The sequence below is a fragment of the Rhipicephalus microplus genome, chromosome 6, assembly GCF_043290135.1.
Source record: "Rhipicephalus microplus isolate Deutch F79 chromosome 6, USDA_Rmic, whole genome shotgun sequence".
Lineage (NCBI taxonomy): Eukaryota > Metazoa > Arthropoda > Arachnida > Ixodida > Ixodidae > Rhipicephalus > Rhipicephalus microplus.
Window position 1 is genome coordinate 178,008,569 of NC_134705.1, and position 19,021 is coordinate 178,027,589.

Consider the following 19,021-nt stretch of genomic DNA (forward strand, 5'->3'; position numbering starts at 1 on the left):
TGGTTAACAAATTAAACTTGCCTTTACTTGCTCAACACAGGAGGATAGCTAGATTGAAAACTCTGTATCTTATTCATCGTAACTGGTTTAATTTCAATGCCCAAAAACATATAAAACAGCGAGTGTCCCGAACAGTCAGAAGCAGCCACCAAGAACATATTCTACCGATTCCAGCACGAATAGATTCACATAAATACTCGTTTTTCCCCAGAACAATCGAGGAGTGTAACTCACTGCCACATGAACTACTGACAGTAGACAATGTAAGCAAATTTGAAACTGGGATAACTAAACTTTTCACTTCAACTGCAGACACATAGCCTATACATTGCGGATTCAATTTACCTAAAGAAAACTGTCGTTTTTTGTTGTATAAGAGCTGATTCCTTCAACGACCGCGGAAAAATTGTTGGTACCAGGATTTACTAGTATCTATAGCTCTTCTTGCTTGCATTGTACCTTTTCTATCATTGTATAACCTGTACTACTCCATTGTGTCTTTTGCGTGTACTGTACCTTTAATCTGTCCTCGATTGCGACTGCATTTTTTCCCTTTTTTTTGCATATTTTGTTACACAACCACCCTGTAACAGCCTTCGGCCAACATATTGATAAATAAATAAATAAAGCATCAGCACTATCTCTCTGTCGAATGTTACACATCCTATCGTAATGCATTTACCAAAGGGCGTCATATTTATACTTGTTTTTATACTAAAAATGCTTACTTTATCGCGCTGTCATGTACAATGCCTCTTGGGTCCACTGAAGCGGCTGAAGGCAGCTTTTACTCCCAGACGAATCTGCTAGCCTCTACTGGAAGAATATAAAGTTGAAAGCTGAAAGTTGATTGCTGATACGAAATGCAACCATGTATATGTAACTACTATTTGCTTGAGGTAACTGCACAATTAAAAGCTTGCAGAAAAGCTAAACATATGCAGACGTTCTGCTCTTTTCATGCAGCCCACAACCAGAAACTATCAATTTGAGTGTTACCCAAATAGTTGGCTTGCGCGAATAGTAAATTTTAGGTTCGAAGTGAACTCGAAGCAAATGGTGATTTGGTTTGAATAATTTCGAATCAAATTTATATTGTATGCATTACATATTATAAAGAAAAATGTGCATATCTGTCATGACCCAACTAACCTTCATAATATTTATTTTTAAATTGAAACAAGGCGTGAGCAAATGTCATTCTTTTTGGTTCAAAAGATGTAGAAGCATCTTTGAATGGTTAGCAGTATAGGACTTTCGGTAGGTCAAAACCTGTAAAATATGTTAAATTTTAAAATTTATTATACTTACAGCATATAAGCCAGTATAACAAGCGTTTAAACTAAAGAAACAAGAAATTATCGATGTGAGGGTAATATGTTTATTAACTTTTAAATGAGGTTTCGAGACAGTGCGGACTTTTTTTGTAAAAGTGTATTCATGGTAGTGCACTTCTTCACTGCAGTGAAACCACTTTTATAAGAAATCACACGCGGAATAATACATGCCTATTCGTTTATTTTGAATACTTCAAAATTTGCTACAATTTAAATTCAGATAGAAACAAATTCGAATATGTGAAGTGCCTAATTATTCGCACAAGTCTAATAAATACAGTACATCGTGTTTGGAGGTTTCTCTACTTGGTCACACACCGGTCACAAAATTCACTGTCTGCAGGATCTCTGCCTGATACAGTGCCCTGAATTTGCACGTCTTTCATATACTGTTAGTAACTGCAACTCATGTCTCGTCTTTCAGGCTTCTGTTCTACACATGTCTTCACTCTTTCACGCATTCATCCTCTGTCAGGTGAGCATAGTTCCAGCATTCGCAAGTTTTGTGTCTTGTTTTTTTTTTTTCTTTCTGAAAGACCTGTGATGGTATGTTGCATAAGGAGTGCATTTTTACATTAACCAGCATTGTTGTAACAATGATCGATGTGAATTTACATTCGAGATATATGCTATGCTCAAAGTTTGGTGGGCAGCCGATAGTGGCAATGCTGTAGGAAATTTCGTTTCAGCCGTTTACTACTTAGTGAAAAAAACAAAAATCGAGGGCAAAATGTTTCTGTTAGGGGAGATGCTGTGGGAAATGTCATTTCAATTGTTTACTGCTCTGCGAAAAGAAAAAAAAATTCAAGCACCGAAAGGTTTTGTATGGGCACAGGGGCAGTAACTTGTAGCGCATGACCGTGGCAATGAGATGTGTTAGCTGCGGGCTTAATGCAAAGAGGCACAATTAACAGAGACAGCTCTGCAAAATTTTCACAAGAGTGACAACTTTGTAGAGCTAAAGTTAAGGGTAGGTACTTGTCCTAATGCCATACATGTTCATCATCATTTTTATTATCATAAACTTTTATCATCCATTAACACCACACACTTTTCACGGCATCGTCATGTTTTTATTACTTCTATGTTTTTACCCGCCTTAGAGCTAGGAATTTTATGGCCCATATACAGCCGCTTATCACAATCATTGTCCATATCTCTTGTAACATGAACTGGCACTCTTTGGCCATGCAATAACCCTTGCGCCACAAAACATCAAACATCATCATCAAAGTTAAGGTAGCCATATAATAATGAAAATATTGAAGATGGTGACCACACTAGCTTAACCCCTTAACTGCTCAATTTCTTAAAAATATTTCCATTCAAAAAGTGCTTATTTTTTCATTGCTGATTTCGAATTTTATTGCACTAAAATGTAGCTAATCGATGTTGAAAAAACTTTTTTACCGCATACTTTGTCAAATCAATGAAGTAAAGTTTGATTCTGAACAATATATAGGAGACCTGCTGCTAATAAAGTTAAAAACCATATAAACAAAACAGTTAAAGATGTCACATTTTTCTTTACTTGTGTAGGGTAAGCACCCTGGGGGTATTTCACTCGGGAAGCTTCGGAGCTGTGTGGAAAATTTCAAAATGAGGAATGACGCAAAGCGACTTCACTGGCAAGCATTTGGGATGTTGGCGTTCTAGCTGTCTTCATCATAGGCGAAGGGGCTACTCAATTCACCTCCATTACTGTCTTCACTTCTGGACACACGATAAATGTCTGCACTCCAATCATCATCACTCGAAAAAGATGACAGAACCGAATAGTAGCTTCTTTTTCATGTTGACAGGCCAGCTATGCATAGGTGTCTGTCACCGCACACCGTCTTTCCATGCAAGGACCGCGCTCTTGCTGTAGCAAAAAAAAAACAACTAAATGCTCAAGCAAACGCTGCCATCTAGTGGATGACACGCAATATAAACCGCAAATGCGCACTCTCCGCCTGAACGCTAGAGGCGAGTACCTATTTCGCTAGGACGAGCTCTGCTCGTCCAAAGCAGTTTGGTAACAGTTTAGGCAAGACGAGCTTTGCTTTTTCAAAGCACTTAAGGGGTTAAATACCCGAAGGAGCTCTCATGAACATTGCACATTGACTGAAGCTGGTCACTGTTGTGATGAAAGCTAGTAGATTCAACAGCATGTCAACACTGCAACAGAGTGCGAAATCAGGCAAGACGGTTGCTCATCATTGCTACGAGCTATGTAAACAGGGTGTCAACGCAAAGTAGAGAGGTACAGTTCTGATAAATGGCAATATATGTGCTTGTTGTCTGTTTAGTGCCTGTCCTGTGTACTTCTTCGTCTTGCATTGCTATCCCACATGCGTTGCTTGTCACAATGCAAGTCGAACTTTATGTATGCAGGTTCCGTTTAGGTAAAAAATACTGCTTCACGAAGAGATGAAAATCTCAGTGTCACCAAGTGGCATTGCTGCTATTGCTATTTCAGCCCCAAAGTAGTTCCAAAGGAAAGGGTTGGTCATTGGTGACCACAATTGTCTTGACTCTTCCATATCAAGTGTGAGGCGATGAGTGATTTCAAATAGACCATCCCAGAAGCTGTATTACTGCATGACCCTATATTCATCAATGATCGTGGGTTAATTCCTTTGATAATTTCTTTCAGAAATTAAAGGGGCTCTGCAACACTTTTTGAGCATGGTCAGAAAACGCTAGCGATCGGTAGTCAAGGCTCTCAAAAACACGCGAGTCAAATACTATAGCGCAGCACGCAGCCTGGAATTTCAAATAAATTCTCAAGGTCAGCTAAAAATCACAATCTCTTGTTTTGACAAGTGATGCCATATACACAAACTACTGCACCACATGCCCAAAGTCGGCGGCCATTGGCTGATTTGAACGTCATGAGCTACATATTTACTGTGGGTGCCGTGGTATGCTGCCACATGCACGCGCACATGCTCGCGGTCACACAGAAACTAAGCTGTGCGCTTGAAAAAAAAGAAATAAAGGAAATTCATCAAAGTCGTGACGCGTGCTGACAAAGAGACCTGTCTTATTGCCCCGTTTTCATCGCCATCTCTGCGTAGCTTTCAGCACTCGCATCGCTACGAAAAGAGAAAAAAGCATTTGAAGCTTGCGATGAATCCCTGTAACTCTGCTTATTCTTGATAGATTCTAACAAATTTTGTGGCATGTGATTTGTGAAACATCGTGCTCCAATAGTGAGGCTAAGTTCAGTTAAGAGTTGGCGCTTGTGTTTTGAGTTCCTTCTTTTGAGTGCAGCCTTGTTACCTTTTGGTGCCGTTTCAGTGGTATGAATTCAGGAAGAGGAAAGAAATGAGTGGTAGGACCGTGAGGTTATAACTCAGAAAAGTGCTGCCGGGTGGGCCATTTTAAGAACAGCAAATGTTTTGAAGGCATAGTGCGTTTCCATACGTCACCTTGCCACTGCTCTTTGGAGCTCAGCAGCATCGGTGTTTCTTGTTAACCTGGGGCATGCAAGATTTTACACTTAGTTTCTGGATTCCCATTTTGCCGTGTTGGAACCCATTCATTCATACATGCAATGATCTGATGAATTGGTGAGGAGCATGTATGTTCACGAGCAATGCAGCAACTTGATGCTTTGCATTACACTCGAACCTTATTATAAGAAACGTGCATCTTACATGAAAATGAGTTCGTTATATCCGAAAATTCGTTTTAAAGGTTTATTTTTAACACTAAATCAATTGCGAGACTATTTTCCACTTACTTTGTTATAGCCGATATTTTGTTATGTCCGGATTCGTTATATCGAGGTTTGAGTGTACAAGTGAAAGCAGCTGCTAGTAATTTGCCAAGTGTAGCTAACGCTGTCGCTGCACGGGTGTTCTATTGATTCGTGGTGAATTCACGTGCAGCTGTGGACCATGTACTGTGAACACATGGTGTCACTGAACCCGCCTGGCAGTGAACAGAGCCAGCTGTGCACGCTGACCCTGACAGACTTCTGGATCAAGATCACGCCGGGCATCCTTCAACTCGTGTGCCATTCCAAAGTGGCAAGTTCATTTTTTTTGCAATGTTCACACTGCACAAGTTTCTACTGCATGCCCTCATAGTGAGGCACTACATTGAGGTCCAGTTGTGTATCACGTCTAAAATGTTTTCCGACAACAAACAGGAATCTCGGAGTTGCAGAGAACATAGCAGTGATTCGTACGCCTTGGTGAGCAGGCTCTGGCTTAACACTAGGTCTTTGTTTTCTTTTATATTAAGCACTTGCTGTAACCAGTGAGAAAAATCTAATAGAGAAAGGGAGTAATCCTTGCATTACACGGCCCCTGTTTAGGCTTCTAAGTTCATTTCGTTCGAGTTTTTCTTTGATTTTTTTTTTTCGTATCATTTGAGAGATTACTTGTTTGACTAAAAATTGCAGATTAACGTAGTGATTATCAATTTCTGTATGCTTTTTATCCTTCTTACCTATGAGTTACTAAAATTGATTGAAGCACTATGATTACGAGCTGACAAGGCGCGAGGCGCGCGCCTTGTTTTGTGCCACAAAGCATCATCGTGTACTAGCTGCGTAAAGAAGCCTGCTTGTAGGCTTTCACTATTCAGGTTTAATGTTTACCAGCGACACCTTTAAGGACAGACTGCACATCTATGCCGTTTTATGCTGTATGCGTGTGACAAAAACCTAAAATGCAGCACTATACGCAGTAGTTGCGCAGAAGTTCAAAGGGCGCAGACAACACACATCCATTGAAGCTGTCATGAGTGGTGTCTTGCTTGTTCAGTTTCTGTGATTAGCCAAATTGCATGCCATAATCAGCTTACAGCAGTGTTATTCTACAGCAGATATTGAGTTCGAAGGGTGCAAGTGAAGGAACGTAAGTACTGCAAAGAAGTCCCAAGTAGGCAGGTGTCAGCTAACGCTACACAGCGTCTCAACGCAACATTTGCAGAAGGGTGGGGGGGGGGTGCTGTCACACAGAAATTGTTACATTGCAGGAAAGCTAGGATACAGTTTTTGCAGCCTTATAACTGTATCATTGTGACGAACGATCTAGCTTCGCAAACACCCAGCGAGGGTTTCATCTGCATGCGGTGTTAAAGTGAACTAGTGTCTGCATCACGCTTCAGCACGCACTCCCTGGCTCCCCACTGGCTTGTGCGTGTGTATATTGCTTCGATGGTGACTGTGTTCTGCTTCTCTCCCTCTCTGCTTACCCGCTTCCCCCTCCTGGATGCTTGCAGGAAGGCCATTCTCAGGTGTGCACGCCACGTTTTTGTCTCGCTCAAGGTGTTGTTCTCAGTAGCGATGGGCGAATGTTCGGCCGCATCGGACGTTCGAATGAGTATTTGAATTCGCTTTCACGTGAATTTAAATTATTGAAAATTTCAAAGTAATCGTAACGAATGAATGTATATATATTGTAACGGGCCACTTATAACTGCATATGAGCACATATAACCTTCTCTAAATGTAGTTTCACTGCGGTATGAGGATGCTATGTTGTGAAACTACTTATTCAAGAGTAATGCGCACCGCCGCAAAGCCACACCAAGGGTAAATGTACACATTACCTTTGCCTCAATTAATTATTTTTCGTGTCTAAAAGCATCTTATATGGGCTTATATGGGATAAATGTAGTCATTTGTTTATACATAATACATTGTACCTGTTGAACTTGTCACTCTACTGGTATACAAATCTTGCTAATATTTAAAGTTTCTTCCACTTACGAATAAAAACAATGTGGCATTTGCGCATGCCTACTTTCAGTTCTTAAAAATATTGGGAAAGGTATTGGGGTCGTGCCGAAACTGCTAACTTTTAATATGTACGATATATGATATTTCAACTATTCGATTTCAAATTATTCGCTTTAAATTCACTTCTATCCTGTGATTTACTATTTTTCTACATCAAACAAACCTTGTTTATTATCTTCAGTGCGCATGTAACACTATTTTAAAAAAAATTCAAGTAAAGTGGACAGCTATCGGTTGGCCTACAGCAGGGACTCAAATGCCATCAATAACCAATGTGCATCGAAATATTTTTCCTTCGCAAGCATTCGCACATTTACGCATTTGATAAAATCAAAACTTTACGTCAAGTTCCTAAGTTTAAAAAAAGCATTAAATTTTTGCACTATTTTTAACTAGAATATGACAATACTGTATGGTATTTTTGATAATGGTCACATTTACTTTCATGAATCTAATGCCCTTGTCACACGGGAAATGTAATACCATTACTACGAATGACATTAAGTAGACTCGATGTCATTTTACCTTCGTGCTGTCACTCGAAGAAAACAAATGTCATTTGAAAATCATGACGATGACCTTAGCCTTCCGGAGCCCTGGCAATGGAAGAAATAACCCGCGATACAGGTGACAACAAAAACAGAGCACGAATGAAAAATGGCCGTCATCCAGCCACTGTAGTTTATGGTAGCTTTTTTTTAGAAATTTTCGCCTTTTCATGTGCTATCATGTAATCTAACTAGTAATAAATTTATGTAGTAAAAATAAAGATATTTACAAATTACAAAAGTTACGTATACGTAAGTTAACAGCTATCTCCCCAAAAGTCTCTAGCGTTGAGACTACACATTCGGTCTGAAATCCAATGCGAATGTGTTTCGGAAACTCATTCGGCCGAAAATGTCATTTTCATCTAATGGCATTACTTTCCCAATGTGACAGCAAACAAATTACGTTACAATCGAATGAAATCCACTGTAAATGACATTCGATTTGCCGCGGGACAAGGGCACGACTTTCCATGCAACTAGCAATACAGTTAGCCCTGGATATAACGAAATTGATAAATTCCCAGAAATATTCGCTATAAAGAGGATTTCGTTATATGTAGGTTCGGTATGAAAATTCGGGAAATGAACGCGCAAATTAAACAAAAGGGGGACTGAAGGCAAAACACTCATTTTACAGTAAAAAAAAAAACTGTGTTATTATTGCGACAGCAATCATATGGACGCTCTCGACGGGTTTTTTTTTTTTTTCGTCGCCGCTATGTTCCGGTGCGTAACATTTCCCGCGTGTTGTTGGAACTGCCGTCGAATGTTGAAATAGAAAGTGAACCACCCGTCTTGAACGAGCATGAAACAACGCGGGTTGGGGGAAGGGGAGTCGCTCGAGTAGTAATAATGCCCTTGGATTTTAAGGGCGGTCGCGATCGCTGGCGCGCTTGCTATCTCGGCGAGTATCAGTGCGGTTTCAACGCGAAGGGACTGTGTGAAAAGAGCACTTCTCCCTGGAGCGGCCGTATGTATGTGCTCACACCAGTGTTTTGTAGGAGTTCTGCGATATCGGATCCAAAAAAAGTTTGGCTGCCAGCCTTACTTCTTATAACATTACCATTTTTTTTTCTATCGCGTTCATTGCTTTCGATTCAGCGCGCAACATCGTGTTGTTGCCAGAAGTAATCCGCTAATCGGATGGATGGACGGACGGACGGACGGATGGATGGAGGGATGGAGGGATGGATGGATGGATGGATGGATGGATGGATGGATGGATGGATGGATGGATGGATGGATGGATGGATGGATGGATGTGGCTGTACCCTTTAGATCGGGCGGCGGCTAACGCCACCTAGCCATAATACTTAGTGAACTAACCATTACATTTATCTTTTTTTTCCTTTAAATAATGAAGTTGAGGATTCGTACTTCGCAGTGAAGGGTTTAATTTTCACTCGTGCCTTGACTTTAGCCACCAATCAGATAACCTCCTTCTAGTTAAGTCTACCCGCTTAAAGTCTATTTTGCCCTCGCTGTCCCTAAATTTCAGTGCTTTGAAAAACTCTGCGCCATCATCCTGAACTATAGGGTGAAGCCCTTTACAGAACATTATCAAGTGTTCGGCAGTTTCTTCTTCCTCTCCACACGCACTGCATACTTTGTCGACCCCTTCGTATTTGGCCCGATATGTCTTGGTTCGCAGTACTCCCGTCCTGGCCTCAAACAGTAGAGAACTACCCCGAGTATTATCATAGATCCTTTCCTTGGCAATTTCCTGCTTAAAAGTTCGATAGATCTCTAGTGCGGACTTCTTAATCATGCCCATTCTCCACATGTCAGTCTCCGTTTCCTTCACTTTTTTCTTAACCGATAGTTATTTTTGGTTTGGCCACCTGCTGTTTTCTAAGTATTTACCAGTCAACTTCCTGGTTCGCTTCCTCCATTTTGTATCGACATTCTTCATGTACAAGTAGCTGAAAACCTTCCTAGCCCAACGCTTTTCCCCCATTTCTCTCAATCGCTTCTCAAATTTTATCTTGCTGCTAGCTTCCCTGCCCTCAAATGATGTCCATCCCATATCACCTTGTACTCCCTGATTTGGTGCATTCCCGTGAGCTCCTAAAGCAAGCCTACCTATTCCACGTTGCTTAATTTCTAATCTTGCTTGAACTTCTGATCTCATGCACAAGACCGCATTGCTGAACGTCAGCCCAGGAACCATGACCCCTTTCCATATTCCTCTCACAACATCATACCTATTGTAATTCCACAGTGCCCTATTTTTCATGACTGCTGCATTCCTGTTACCTTTAGTCGTCACGTATATTTCGTGTTCCCTCAGATACTCGGTCCCATTGCTTATCCATACGCCCAGATATTTGTATTTATCTGTTATCTCTAGCGTCACCTCCTGTATTATAAGCTCACTACCTTCGTTGTCATTGAAAATCATGACTGCTGATTTTCCCCTACTGAATCTAAAATCTAACCTATCTCCCTCATTACCGCAGATGTCCATCAATCTCTGCAAATCTTCCTTGTTGTTGGCCATTAGCACTATATCATCTGCGTACATTAATGCTGGTAGTGCCTGATCAATAAGTTTTCCTTGTTTGACTAAAGAGAGGTTGAAGCCCAGTCCACTTCCCTCTAATTTTGCCTCTAATCCTTGTAGGTACATCATGAATAATAAGGGTGACAGGGGGCACCCCTGCCTAAGCCCCCGTTTTACCTCTGCAGGCTTCGATACCTGTTTTTCCCACTTTATAACTACCTTGTTACCTTTATAGACACCCTTTAAAAGATTAGTGACTACATGTTCCACGCCTAGTGTGTCCAGTATTCCCCACATTTCCTCTTGAACCACGCTATCGTACGCTCCCTTGATATCCAAAAATGCTAGCCACAGGGGCCTGTGTTCTTTTTGTGCTATTTCGATGCACTGCGTCAGTGAGAACAGATTGTCTTCCAACCTCCTGTGTTTCCGAAACCCATTCTGCAGTTCCCCCAGCACCCCCTCATCCTCTATCCGCGCCTGCAGTCTTTCCTTTATAATCTGCATCGCCAGCCTGTAGACCACTGATGTCACTGTTATAGGACGGTAGTTGTTTATGTCAGCTTTGTCCCCCTTTCCTTTATAGATCATGCTCATCCTGCTAAGTTTCCATCCATCGGGAACTTCACCATCGATTATTATTGTACTCACTGCCTCTCTCAAAGCCTGCTTAGACTTCGGACCTAATGTTTTTATCAGCCTAATCGCGAAGGCTACCAGCCTGCCACCTCGCGGCGAAGGACGCAAGCGCGTGAGGAGTCGACCTCCGTCGTCACCGTGGTCTCGGAGAGTTTCCATCAGCGCCTAATCTGACATCCCCTCGGGGTTGACGACACGTACGGTTGTCCGAAATTAACAAAAGTCGCACTTTAGCCGCAAGGGCGAAGCAGTGCGACGGCAACAACTTGGAATTGCCGCTAACAACGGCAAGCAGATCGAAACGTGCAGCGCGCTGCTCGCGCACAAATGACGCATGAAAGGAACGCGCACAGGACGAAAGCGAACTAACAACGTTTACCGCTCGACATTTGGCGCGCTGTTCAAACAAAAACGAGGCACTAAACGTGATCACGGGTACAGATATGAGTGCAAACCAACGATGTGCCCCAGTTGTTACTTTGCTGTGTTTGAAAAGCGCACTGTTTTCGCAAACGGCGCCTGTCCTGCGAGCGAAGTGATCTTTGTGCGCCCGGCAGGTCAAAGTCGAATGTGCACCCGGCAACTAAACGCAATCGTTCCGGTCAAAGGCGAAGGCGCGCGATTCTCTTCACCGAAAATTAAGCGCGGGTGCACAAGCATCTACCCCCCCCCCCCCCCCCCACCCAAATCCATTCGCGGGGCAAAGTACGCGTGGGAGATAAGCGCGCGTCGGCGCATAGTGACGAACTGGGCGCAGTGCGCGGGCGTTTTTTTTTTTTTTTTTCCTTGAGTTTTCGTATATATGTGAAGGGAGGCGGCGACGGCAAAAAACCAGCCGAGACTGTCCATATAATTGCTATTGCAATAATAAAAATAAAAAAAGCAAAGCTGAACGTCGTCGCGGGCCGCACCTTGTGCGCACGGCATCGAAAACGAAGAGCGAACGACACGGACACTGCGGAAAACTATTCGGTAAAGCGCCCTCCATGTGCAGCGCGGCCCCGCATGTGTGACGCTGACTTTTTTTTTTTTTTTGAAGCGTGGCACTGCCAACGCGCAAAAGTAGTTTTCTTTTTTTTTATTTTGGTTTCGAGGGGGGGGGGCACACACCTACATGGGGTGCAGGCCCGCCTCGCGCTCATCCACCCGCGCCCGTTATTGATCGCTCGTATCAAAATGCGGAGTAAAATTCCTAGATTGTTCGTGGGGAAAATTCGTTATATCAAGGTTGTCTGCCACTGTTACTTTGTTACATAGAGGTTGCAAATACATGTGCTTCTATGGAGCAACGGCAGGGAATAGAAAAACTTCGTTATATCGAAAAATTCGTTATATGGAGGTTCGTTATAAGCCGGTTTAACTGTATATGTTAGCAACATTGTCGAGTACCCACACCCGAAACGTTGCGAACGTGAAATTCGCGAGAGAGCCATGTTGCCGTTTTATCTGGGAACATAGCCTGCAAACAGGGGTCCCAGTTCCTAGTAGTTCTTGTGACCTACACGACTACCTGCCGAGTTGGAAGCGCTGTTCATATTTGTAGTGCAGCCCACGTGCTGCAAGCTTTTGTAAGTGAGTGTGTACCTACCTAAGCGCTCTCGCACATTTGTATATTCCGGCTGCGAGATCGAATTCTGGCCAATGCGGCCGCATAATCGATCGAGGCAAGGATGCTTTAGGCTTGCGTTGTTGTGTTTAGGTGCACATTTCGGTGCCCCGGATGTTCGAAATTTCCGGAGCCCTACACTACAGCATCTCTCACAACCATATCGTGGTTTTAAAATGTTGAACCTCAGCATACGTACTGATTGGCAAGGTTGGTGAGCCATTATCATTTGATGAAGCAGAGCACAGAAAGGCACAAAAAAAACCACTCATAAAGGACACATACATAAGTGCTGTATTGCAGCTGATTTATGTGCGCATGTTTTTGTGTCCTTCTGTGCACTGCTTCATCAAAAGATCCTCAGCAATTACATTATTATATTGCACTTACATATTCTTGCACATTTATCTTTCCAGCTGGCAGAAATGGTGAGCCTGCACTTTTTGAGCTTGATGGAAGCACTGCTGGAATGCAACTCGACAGTCCTTGCAAGGGTAAGCACGACTGATGTGCGCATTGTAACGGAATTGCTCAATTGCGATTTTTGTTGCTCGCTTCTCTAGCTCCTTCCAATGTGGACACCAGTGCTGTACAGCTACCAGGGACAGGTGAGTAACACTGACAAGGCGTTGATTGCGTTGGCTCTCGTTCTCGTCGTTTGAGAGGTCGTGTGGCACTGCTGCACTCGGATCACGCAGAACCAACTAGCCCCAAGGTTTTGCATTATTAGATGGTGATGCCGTCGTGCTTGTCCCGGCCCGTGAACTGAGGAAGTTCTCTAGCACATCAATTAATTGCTTTCACTCCATGTGCTGGCCGGCACAGGCTCACATAAGTAATGAGAGCCCTGACACCAGGGGCTTGTACATCATGGAATCCAGTCTGTCGCTTCTTATCCTGTGCCATAACATCACAGAAACGGACAGCACCTGCTAGGGCTGCATAACTTTTTTATGAGTAAAAATGAATGATGTTTTGGTTTAAGGGGGCCAGAGGCTCAAGATGGAAAGTTTCGGAAAATTATGTTGAGCCAAGTTTGAACAACACGATAGCCAGTATTGCCATTTGAAAGATGGATTTTTCCGTATCTCATATATGGATTGTTTTTGTGGGTGATTTGGCGTTAGCGTTCAAGAAATGCATACTAGAGCAATCTGTAGTATGACTGAAACGTGGATGCCGGTTCTGACAATTAGAGGTTTTGTTCCAAGGTTATTTTGGTGAGCGCATGGGGAGCCTCATAAAAGCGATGCTTGAGACAAGTCATGCCTGTGTAGTTTGTAAATATACTTATTAAGCATCAAGAAAATGTTTTTAATGTGGGACGAAGACAGTCGTGTCGATGCCTCGCTACTGGCAAGAGGTCCGCTGGTCCCGTGTTTTAGAACCCTGGTTCGGGGTCTACAACAGCGCTCGTCTTCACGCCGCAGTTGCCGAGCCAGTTGAAAGTGCGGCTGCAGGCCTGCCTCGACTGGCTCCCACCGGTGCAGACACGAGAGGAGGCCACCTTTGTGAGCAGCAACTTCCTGAAGTGGCTACAACGAATCCAATTCAAGATGGGCCAGATCGAGCTTCAGTCCTCGGCTGCCACTCAGTTCTATTCTGTCTGAATATTTCCCTCGCGTCTTCCACCACACAGTTGACCCAGTTACCAACCGGTCACTCATTCTGTACTAACAAACACTGCATGGCTGATTTTGTGTGAAGTTTGCTTACACACACTTCAAATTTTTTAGTTGATCTAAACGAACGAAAAGGCACTTAAAAAGTGCAATACAGCATTGAGTACCCAGATACGAAGAAATTATGTTTAGTTGATGATCTGTCATTACTCATACACACGGTGTTTGGCAAGTCAGTGGGAAATGCTTGTAACTTTTACATGCATTTTACACCTTCCGTGTTAGATGTGTGAGCAATAATGCATGTCGATGCCAAAAGTCAGATAGGTTTCAGTTTTCATTACACAATTGAAGGCTGCGTGTTGACAGCTCTTTTCTTGATAGCATGGCCGAAAATATATTTGCAGAGCTAATGACTTGTGATGCAGACCATGTCTGGTTTGCTTTTTGTTCTTATTACAGAGCTGTGACGCTGCTACATCATTGTTGTGCAACTTTCTTTTAAAGGTGCTGTTGTGCACAATGCCAGGGTGCTTAGTTATGGATTGGGCAACGTTTACATGTTCTGAATGCAAACAGGCTTTGGAAAAACAAATCATGCGTATGTGTCGTTCAACGACTCGGTTGAGTGTTGTGAAAGCACTGATATGACTCGATCCTCAGTTCACGTTCGAAGCCATACCTCTTGAGTTGCACGTGCTTTATGTCTGTCATAATTTTTCTTAGCCTGCTTCTTTCTTTAAAAAAGTATGCAAACCTTGAACCATTGAGATGCAGTGGGGGCAGTGGAGCCCTAAGCTTGTGTGTCGTCGGCCGCTCACTTGGGTCGTCACCTGGCCCTTGGATTGGGAAGCTTGCTACTACAAAGGTCATTGTCAGAGGCACTTGCCATACCGCTTTTTCTAGCTACACGTAGGTCCGATGCTTTGTCTACGGTATATAAACAGTACTTGCGCTGCTTGCTCGTCCGTGCTGGCTCTTAGATGTTACCGCTTACGCTTTGTACTAGTGGCGCATTATCAGCTCGTTTAAAGCTCGGCTGTTGTGAGCTGCCAGTTTTCTACCTTGTTGAGTGTTACGATACGCGAACGAGATGTGTGAACCAAGGGATAGAAGAAAGAGTTTTACCGAACGTTGTCATGAGACGTCACAGGGGCGGTAGGCTGCCATGCTCAAAGAGAAGTGATGTACGCAAATGTTAAATGTTACGGACTCATATTTCGGAGAAAGAACTTCGGCAGGACAAGTTGTCACCCAATTTTTTCCTCATGCACCAAAGATACTGGTGGTTTACAGTGACGAAAGATGATCTCCTGGGTGCAACTCACATCTACAACACCGCTGAACAGATGCAGTGAGGCAAGCAAATTTCAGGTGCCAGTCTGTTATGCAAAACTGCTGAAAATTGAATGTTTGTTTTTATATTTTGATAACTATGCAGCTACGACCCTCTTTTGCGTGAGAACTTTTGCCTCCCCGACCAACTATATTGCCATGAATACGCATATGCGTGAAATTTTAACAAAGTTCTTAAGGTACAAAGAGAAATGCAGGAAAAGATACAGCTGTACCTGTTTTAGTTGCTCTGTCATAGATATTTGTTTATAATTCTACATTGTGCTGTCTATCATACGTTTAGTCCTATTTGCTGTCACAATTTCAAGTAATTGTTTTAGTTTTTGAAATATCACTACTTTTGCATCTTTTTTTATAAACTTATATTTTCTTTTCCCACTAATTATGTTCTGTTTACCTCAGTAATTCTTATCACTCATAACAGCCTTAACTAGTATTCAAAAATTAAAGCACCTTTCAAATATCTTACTTAAATTATCACTAAAGGTTCGATACCCTGTCTGAGACGGGCCCATATTCTTAAACAAACATTGATCCGAAATTCATCCTTCACTTGGCGAAGTTGGGCACAGCGCCGCTGCTTGACTGAAAATGACCCTGCACTTCTGAAAAAATGGTGCAGATTATTGCTAATATGCAGTGACTTTTTCTGCCTTGAGGTGGCGATCCCATCTACTTTCTCAATTCAAGGTGATGCGTTAAGTGAAGGGATGTTCTGGTATACGGGGGTCAGTAATTCAGCATGACTGAAATAAAAACAAGAAGAACCCTTTTGCACTTCCTAAGCTGCAGAATTCAGCTTGTAAAAAAAAAAAAAAACAAGAAACTTGTTTGTTCTGATGCTGTTTGACTATTTCCAGTGGGTTTGGTATGTTGGTGGTGGTGTGACCTATGAGCATTGTATTGAGCGTAACGAAACGTTACAGGCAGCAGCTATGCAAATGCCATTTTGTTGTTGCAAGCGTTGCTGTAGTTGCAGCTTGCTTTTTGGTGATAGTTTAATGGCTATATATTATAGATAGGAGCATCATGCAAAATAAAATGCCTAGTTGGTGCGTATACCTTGTTTTGCCTTTGCTTGTACCACATGTCACTGATGCACATACAAGGACATAAGTCACTGGTTTGCTCACCCAGCTTGTCTTGCAAACCATGAAAAACCATGAAGTGCAGAACATGTCAGCCAACCTCTTCCTCCTCCCCCTCATTCCTCCTCCCCTTCATAATTCTCGAGATGTTTTTAACAGCGGAGCTGTCTAAAGGGGCTCAGGAATGGTTTTAGTTATCTTGTACAAACACATAGGGCTGGTAGTCTAAGTCTCAAGGATTACTTAGAGACCGATTTGAACTATCTGCATAAACTGTGTAATTTATTACAACGCTTTAAAGCTGGGAATTGCTGCAGATCGTTGCGACTCGGCCAAACGCGTTTTCAACCGCCCATTCAACCGCTCACAGGGCGACATGCTCTTGGCCAGAGCACGTCAACGTGGCGTCTGATCTGATTGGCTCAGAGAACATCTACCACTGTTTGATTGTCAAAGCCTGTAAAACGCGGAAGAACGACTGGTAGGGTGGCGGCACCTGTCGGAGCCTGTATAAACCACTCTGCGATCTTTGTCTTTGTTGCCAGACAGCGTGCGTGTCATGGAGGAAGGAAATGGTGCGTGCTGCCGGTGACAACCTCCAAGACTGGGCTACTGTGTACTACACTGTAACTGGGCGCAACCTGCTAGCCTGCGATTTCAGAGGTCTAGACTAATGTAATCGTCGAGCGGCGCTCATGACAGCTCTGCGATATTTAGGTAGCATATGCAGTAACTCTACTCTTCGATAAAGCCCCTGAAACTTAGCGACGTAAGTGCTCATTTGCGCGCCTTCTCTTCCCCCTTCTCCGACCTCTCCAAGGCCGGTGCCGCGTCGGTATTGGCCAGATTCCGTCACGTGGGACCGTTCGCAATATTCGTTTGTTTTGGTAGAGGAGCCATGGGTACAGCATCTACCCTTGCCTGCCGTTTGTGTATATATATATATATATATATATATATGTGTGTGTGTGTGTGTGTGTGTGTGTGTGTGTGTGTGTGTGTGTGTGTGTGTGTGTGTGTGTGTGTGTGTGTGTGTGTGTGTGTGTGTGTGTTGGATAGAGTTTAGGCGCCCAAACCTTCTTCCTCCATGGTAGCGCGACTCCCAAGTGTGGACCGCCGCGGCACGTCCAGCCCAGCTGCCCTGTGGCGGACTCGGTGAACAGCCATCGTGTGACACCGTCATGACGTCATAGATTGTCAAAATATTTGACGCCGTGGTGACGTCGCTTGGCCAAAGGTGGTACGAGGCACTGCAAAGCGACATGACTTGCAAAAAGAAAAAAAGAAACTCCCAACACTTCCTATCCCAGAGACAATGCATAATCACTTTATATATGCACAGAAAGGTCTCGAAAGGTCGGGAGAGAGGATGAATTGATAGCTTGCTCGTGACGTCATGAACTAACAGCATGACTCCAATATGGCGGATTATATGACTGCAAGGCGGTATGATCTCGTGACGATTAAGCTGGTCCAGTATGATAAAGACGTCGCTGGAACGATATAGGGCCTGTGTGCATGAATAACGAAGGAACCGCCAGCATGTGATGCATTGATAAAGCTCACGTTACAGCACGAAGTTTGCATCCCGCCATGTTGGTGCTTCAAAGTGGCTGTTTGAGTTACGCCAGCGCAATTGCAATCGACTGTGAAGAAAATAATACTGCTTCCACGTTCGGTGAATGTATCTCGAACTGAGACCGTAAGACTTTCGGTATGTCGGCGTTGCCTGGATTGCTGGGACTCCTAGTTTAGAGGGATTTGCACGTCACGACGATTTCCCACGAGAAGTTTCGTTCTCGATTTTAAAAAAAAAGTGAACATCATGAGTGAATGGTAGCATCTAAAATAGGGAAAATTGTACGCCAGGCAGGCCCGTAGCCAATGGAGGGGCGGGAGGGATCGCCACGCCCCCTCTCGAAATTCGGAGGTGTTATTCGAGGTTTTCGTATATCATAATTAGGCCTTCAAAATCATATCGGAATTTTGAGACGTAACCAATGCGCTTATTATTATTAGATGAAAAAAAAAACACCACCCAAGCACTCCGTATGTATGGTTAACCAGTGAAACTGAAACGTGCGGCCACAGGTGGGTTTAGACGTGGCAGTCCACCGCCGCTAGTGTCCGTGACCACTATGGCGCGAAGTATGAAAAAAATCTGAATAAATAAAAAAAAACATACCAAGCACAGAAAGGGAAACGAACTCGGGCACTCTATATAGCAGCCCAGTACTCTGCCTGTGCATGATTCTCCGTTGCAAACTGATTCAATGCAGGCTTCATGTCGGGTAAGGAATCGCGCGTGTTTGCACAGTAAGGTAACAACGAGGCGTTCAGTGCAAGGCTGGCGTTTTTTTCTTCATTTTTTGGAACTCTTTTTACTCCAATTCGTATTTTTGTGTGTGGTAATCACGGAGCTGAGTCGTAAATATTCTAACGTATCGTGTAAATAATACTGACGTTGTTAATTGCAACCAATTTTGCATCAATTCAAAATGCCCGCGTTAAGAAACTAGCGCCCCACAGCGGCGAAGCGCGTATCAGACCACGAGCGCTCTGTCGTTGAAAGCGCAATT

General features: G+C 43.3%; 1 protein-coding gene across 2 annotated transcripts in view; it reads left to right on the plus strand.

The window, feature by feature from the left end:
* Positions 1–14,424, plus strand: part of LOC119168293 (protein unc-79 homolog) — a 101,901-nt gene extending 87,477 nt beyond the window's left edge. Inside the window, exons 54-59 of one of the 2 annotated variants that reach the window (XM_075867139.1) lie at positions 1,762–1,812; positions 5,216–5,360; positions 6,562–6,572; positions 12,793–12,870; positions 12,940–12,984; positions 13,807–14,424. In XM_075867139.1, coding sequence (XP_075723254.1) covers positions 1,762–1,812; positions 5,216–5,360; positions 6,562–6,572; positions 12,793–12,870; positions 12,940–12,984; positions 13,807–13,986 — 510 coding nt within the window. In that variant the 3' untranslated portion in view covers positions 13,987–14,424. The remainder of the gene's footprint in view (positions 1–1,761; positions 1,813–5,215; positions 5,361–6,561; positions 6,573–12,792; positions 12,871–12,939; positions 12,985–13,806) is intronic. The other variant, XM_075867140.1, reaches the window with a different exon arrangement.
* Positions 14,425–19,021: the final 4,597 nt, after the last annotated feature.